General features: G+C 48.8%; 1 protein-coding gene across 4 annotated transcripts in view; it reads right to left on the reverse strand.

The window, feature by feature from the left end:
• Positions 1-5,360, reverse strand: part of gpat4 (glycerol-3-phosphate acyltransferase 4) — a 79,072-nt gene extending 73,712 nt beyond the window's left edge. For 2 of the 4 annotated variants that reach the window (XM_070866214.1, XM_070866213.1), the window contains exons 1-2: positions 5,086-5,159; positions 663-798 (exon numbers count right to left, since the gene is read on the reverse strand). Coding sequence is in view for 1 of the 4 variants with exons in the window: in XM_070866211.1 (XP_070722312.1) it covers positions 5,086-5,250 (165 nt within the window). In the remaining 3 variants the exon portion in view is untranslated. Of the gene's footprint in view, positions 1-662; positions 799-5,085 lie in introns of all 4 variants that reach the window. The other 2 variants (XM_070866211.1, XM_070866212.1) reach the window with 2 other exon arrangements.
• Between the last annotated feature and the right edge of the window lie 716 nt (positions 5,361-6,076).

Raw genomic sequence — 6,076 nt, forward strand, 5'->3', positions numbered from 1 at the left:
AAGGACAACAGCTACTGCTATCACACAAATAATAACAGGAGCAACTGTTCCCGGTCTCAATAGAACAGTCTGTACTGTACTGTAAAACAGGGAGCTCGCTCAAAGCTGTAATCTAATCTCTGAATTCAGATACATAATTGTTATAAGATTGCAACTTTGCTCTTACAAGGACCAAGATTATATTAGTTCTTTTGATGTGACTGCAACACTAAATATATCATACATTAGCAGCACTCAGAATACACCTCAAAAGAACTATTTGTAGCCCACAGCTCCTTCAACCAAGGCATCAGCAGATTTGCTGCTCGTGCCTCAATTCATGGTTTGTCGGTCCATGGGATTGTGACATGACCGGTTAGTTAGTGCTCCTTTCCCCGCCCTCCAGCAAGACCACCACCTAGGGCAAGGTATTTGCAACCATTGCACCACAAGTGGTTTCTGATTGGTGCCTTTGGAGGAGAGAACACCAATCTTTCCTTTAAGCTGCATGATCGCGAGGCGCTCTGCAGGTCCCGCGCAGCCAGCTCACTGGCTTTTAAATTGGAAAAACTGCGCATGCACTGTATTTTTAATGGGCCACATAGTCCCTTAAAGGGGTCATTGTCACAGGCAGGCTCCCCCAAGCCAAGCTACTCCAGTGCAACCACAACAGTGGCACCTACCTGTTAATGCGGCCACCTAGAAAAGCAAGATAACCCTCATACGGCCACGCAAGGCCTACCTTGCCAACCTCCTCTCGATCCTCATTTGAGTGATATAATATAAAATGCTGGAAATGCTCAGCAAGTCAGGCAGCATCTGAGGAGAGAGAGAAGCAGAGTTAACGTTTCAGGTCGATGACCTTTCATCAGAACGCGAAACGTTAACTCTGTTTCTCTTTCCGTAAATGCTGCCTGATCTGCCGAATCAAATCCACAACAGTGACTATTTTGCATAATTTGAGCTGCAAAGTTGGTTTCGTGAGACACATTTCATTCAACCAGAACAGGTGAGGCGGACGTTATTGCAAGTTACATCACTAGCAGAGCCGTACATTTTTAGCAGGCGCTGAGAATGACATTGAGTGGCCTGGCTCATGTACAGGATGACATCACAAGTCAACCGAAAATCACAAGTACCTGCACTGTCGCTAATCACTCCGTCAAACTAAACACGGTAAGAGCTGCGGTGACTGATGGGGCGTTGCATGGGGGTCACGGATTGTTAACAGGTTTATTGGGTGCAAAGTGAATAGCGAGCGTCATGTCTTCTGGATTTCGTCCAGTCCAATGATGTTATTTGCTGCACACGCGTCGGGCTTTCCGAGAAATCAACGCACTGCATTCACGGTCAAGAGCATGATCCAGGTCAAGGGCGAAGGAGAAGGACAACGCGGTGCAGGTGTAAAGGGGGTGGGGTTGGAAGAATGATCCACATCTAACAGAGCGAAGCAGGGGGAGTGGGGAGTACATGATCTGTCTTCCTGTCTGGATAACGTTCTCACTCTCATTCCCCCCCCCCTTTAGACTGGGATCACATTCTTCCCCCATTCCCATGTTCTCTCCAAGCACCTACCACCTACCACCGAACTCCTGCCCTTCTCACCCAGGGTTCCTGACCTTCCCTCTTCCCCAGAGTTCCCGTCCTTCCATTCCCCCCCCGCCAAGCTCCTGACCTTCCCCCCCCCCCCCCCCTCACCGTGTTCCTGACCTTCCCTCTCCACTTCCCCCCCATCCTGAGTTTCTGACCATTTCTCCAACCCCCCCCAAGTTCCTGACCTTCCCTCACCCTCCCTCCCGAGTTCCTAACCTTCCCTCTTTCCCCCCCCCCCCCCCCACCACACTCCAAGTTCCTGACCTTCTCTTCCCCCACCCCACCACCAAGTTACTCTCCACTCATCACCCCGATCTCCTGACCTCTCCCTACCCTCCGATCCCCGCTCTGATCGCCTGACCGTCTCCACACAGAGGAAACGTGGTTCAGGCTGCAGGCCACAGCCCTGAGGCTTGTGCGGGTGGAACATCAGGGCACATGCAGAGCCGCAACGTTGGGTGCGCGGTTCCTGTAGGGGCGGGGCAGTGTGTAGTCCCCGCTCACATAGAGGTGCGCATAGTTTGTGCAAATTATCACTCCGCACAGCAAGTGAAACATCCCTATTTCAATACAAATAATTAATAGAATTAATGATCCAAATTTTTATTTTCCTACATGCACAGACCCATGTCCCTGGGCCCCTTTTAAAATGTGCTCGCTGACCTACATTGGCCTCCGGTTAAGCAACAAAATTCCCATTCCCATTTTCAAATCCCTACATGACCTCGCCCCTGCCTATCTCTAATCTCCTCCAGCCTCACAACCGCCCGAGATATCTGCGCTCCTCTAATTCTACCCCCCTGAGCATCCCTGATTATAAATCGCTCAACCACTGGTGGACGAGCCTTCTGTTGTCGAGGCCCAATCCCTGCCTAAACCTCTCTGCCTCTCTTTCCCCCTTCAAGATGCTACCTCTTTGACCAAGCTTTTGGTCATCTGCGCTAATTTCTACTTATGCGGCTCGGTGTCAAATTTTTATCTCAGAATACTCCTGTGAAGCGCCTTGGGACGTTTCACTATGTTAAGTAAAGAGGCAGATTTGTTTAGAATACACAAATCTTGAAAAGTGGGAAGATAAGTTTATAAAGCTATTAAAACAGCATATGGGATCGCAGAGTTTAATAATAAGTGTAGAGAGTCCAAAAGCAAAGTCCAAAAGATGCATTTCTAAACCTACAAAAAAAACAATGATTAAACTGCACTGCAGAATATTGTGTCAAGTTTTACGTGCCTTACTTTAGAAAAGATGGTAATGGAAGTGAAAGGGTGAAGAAGAAACGCACTATGATACCAGAGATAAAGAGGTTTTTGTTATGAGGCGAGACTGAAGAAACCGGGGCTCTTTCCATTAGAACAAAGACGATTAAGTGAGGGTCTGATAGAGGGGTTCCAAATTATGAGCGGCTTTGATGGGGAAACTCAGGCAAAGCACATTTTCAATGGTCGGTGAGTTGATAACTAAAAGACATAAATTTCTGATCACCAAAAGGAACAAAAGGAGAGGTTAGAATGATTTATTTATTTTACACAGAGGGTTTAGACGTGGAATTCCCGGCACAAAACAGTGGTGCAAGCAGAATCTGGAACAGGTTTTAAAAAGGAAGTGGATAAAATAATGAAAAAGACAAATTTAGAAGAATGAAAGACTTTTGAATTTAGAAGATGAAAAAAAACAGGGAATGGGACTGGGTGGAATGCTCGTTCAGAGAGATGGTTCGGGAGCGATGGACCGAATATGTAGATAAGAACTAGGAGCAGGAGTAGGCCATTTGGCCCCTCGAGCCATTCAAGATCATGGCTGATCTGATCTTGGCCTCAACTCCACTTCCCTGCCCACTCCCCATAACCCTTGACTCCCTTATCATTCAAAATCTGACCTCCTTCTATCCTCTTTGATTATATGGAAGTGGTCCTCAAGCCCGACATCTAATTACACAGCAATGAAAAGACGGAGACAGACTGCTTGGTCTCAACCAGTCCGTGATGGTGTTTATCCTCCACATAAACTGTAGTCCTAATCCCATGCGCCGTCCCTGTTCCCTATTTCCTATTTCCCTTTATCCCACTTTTCTTTCAACCAGCTATCCAACCTAGTCTTAAATGTTATGGTCTCTGCTTTAACCACTAATTCATTCCAGTCTCGCAACCCTCTGTGTAAAAGAGTTTCTCCTGCTCACTGTCCTAAATCTTTTACATTTAATCTTGTATCCATGACATCCCCTTGTTCTAAACTGCTCGATCACTGGACACTGTGCCCAGTGTCTTCACAGTTTTAAACACCGCCATCAGACGTTAGTTGTGGTTTAAACACTAGTACACATTTTCACCATTTTGACAACTGTTATAACACTAATGGGATGTCCTGAGGTAATGAAAGGCGCTATATAAATGCAAGTTTTCTCTCTCATTATTCATTGGTTGCTTAAAGTTTTTGTTGTGCCATCTGCTCAGTTTAAAACTACACCAAATTTGTTGGCACATAATTAGTTCATGGCAACCAGGAAAATCTGGCTTAAAATCAATATGCTTCAATGCATTTATCATCACCTCCAATTGCTCCAATCACCAGTGTCAAGCCTGTAAGGACCAGTACTTCATCGTAGTATCATACAGCTCGAAATACTCTCTCCAGACAAAACACAATCTATAAGAGTGCTGCTGGATGACTTTTCAGCTCGAATCAACATACACCAGAACATACAGAATTCCCAGTAAGGCACTATAGTGTGGTATAACATACATGCCTTGGTGGCATGATGTATGATCTCCCGAGTAAGCTCACCATCCAGTCATATAAACCAATATTCCATAGAATCATAGAATGATACGCCTCAGGAGGCCATTTGGCCCATTGTGCCTGTGCAGGCTCTTTGACAGAGTTATCCAATTAGTTCCATTCCCTCTGCTCTTTCCCCAGAGCCCCGCCAATTACCATAAATCTGTGTCGTCTGGTTATCGACCCTTCATGGTTTTGAACACCTCTATTAAATCTCCCCTTAACCTTCTCTGCTCGAAGAACAACCCCAGTTTCTCCACATAACTGAAGTCTTTCACCATTCGAGTAAAGTGTGGTGCCCAAAATACTCCAGCTGAGGCCTAACCAGTGTTTTATTAAGGTTTAGCATAGCTTCCTTGCTTTTGTACTCTATGCCTCTATTTATAAAGCAAAGGATCCCATATGCTATTTTAACAGCCTTCGCAACTTGCCCTGCCACCCTCAAAGATTTGTGTACATACACCCCCATACAAAAATGGACAGGAAAAGAACCGCTGTTCATCTATCCTTCCCCATAAGGATGTGATACCATCTGCAGCCAACATACACTTCCTCCCTACCCCCACGCATGGAATTACTTGGCTATTTTAAGAGTTCCTTGAAATAAATTGCCAAGAAATTCTATAGGCATGGGTTAAGCAATGGTGAGTGTGCTCCTCATTCCCAAGTCCCAGGGCTATTCATCCCCTTGTTTAAACATTATCCGATTGTGTGACACCCACTCGAGCTTGACCTACCTCAAAGATTTTCAGCAGGGTTTTCATGTAGAGCTTGCGGATACCAAAAGACACACCGAAGATGGCAGGCACGATGATGAAGACCAGTAGAAGGGTGATCCAGACGGTCAGCGAGATACCAAGTAGGATACAGACCAGGTTGTCGAAGGGCATGAGGAACGACATGTTTGCAGGCCGCTCGACCCTCACTACCCTTTCCCTCGCACTGAAGTGGTCACACCTCTCCCCTCACACTCAACTGGGCCCACCACTCTCAACTGGCCCCGCCCCACACAGCTCACTGGCCCCTCCCCACACAGCTCACTGGCCCCTCCCCTCAGACCTCACTGGCCCCACCCCTCAGACCTCACTGGCCCCTCTCCTCCTCCCCTCACACTGCGGCCTGTCTAATCAATGTGTCCACATGAATCCACGGCCTCGAGGTATTCATTCATCAGGTGGCCGGGCCTATCGCCGCTCCCGCCGCCAGTCTCTTCAGGCCCTGGCTTTGGCCTCACTCGCTGCTGCTCGGGTCCGACCACCGTCCCTGGCGCGGGAGAGGCCTGTGCTGCGACCCGCTGTCCCGGTCCCGGTCCCGGCCCCGGCGCGGCGCGGCGCGGCGCGGTGCGACCCGACTCTCTATCTCTCTCTGCAGCCTGTGCTCCGGCCCGAGTCCCCGAGCCTCTTCTCCCGCGGCCGCACGCGCGCGTCACAAACCGACCAATCGCAGAGCTTTGCGGTGGCGCGCGCATCCGCGCGGGTCAGCGGAGCGGAGCGTGCATGCGCTCGGAACGTGGTGCGCGTACACGCCCGCAAGGGTGTGCGCATGAGTAATACGGCTCCCCCCTGCGGCCGCACTGCGCACGGCAGCAACACCTGGTGGGGCTGGAGAGTGAGTGGTGAATATCCCAAGTCCGAGACTCCCCCAACCAGCGGAAATAGTTTCTCTCTACCAGTTCCACCAAACCTGTCCCACCCACCCCTTCCCTCGACCAATGTCTGTCCCACCTGT

The sequence above is a fragment of the Pristiophorus japonicus genome, chromosome 22 (genome assembly GCF_044704955.1).
Source record: "Pristiophorus japonicus isolate sPriJap1 chromosome 22, sPriJap1.hap1, whole genome shotgun sequence".
Classification (NCBI taxonomy): domain Eukaryota; kingdom Metazoa; phylum Chordata; class Chondrichthyes; family Pristiophoridae; genus Pristiophorus; species Pristiophorus japonicus.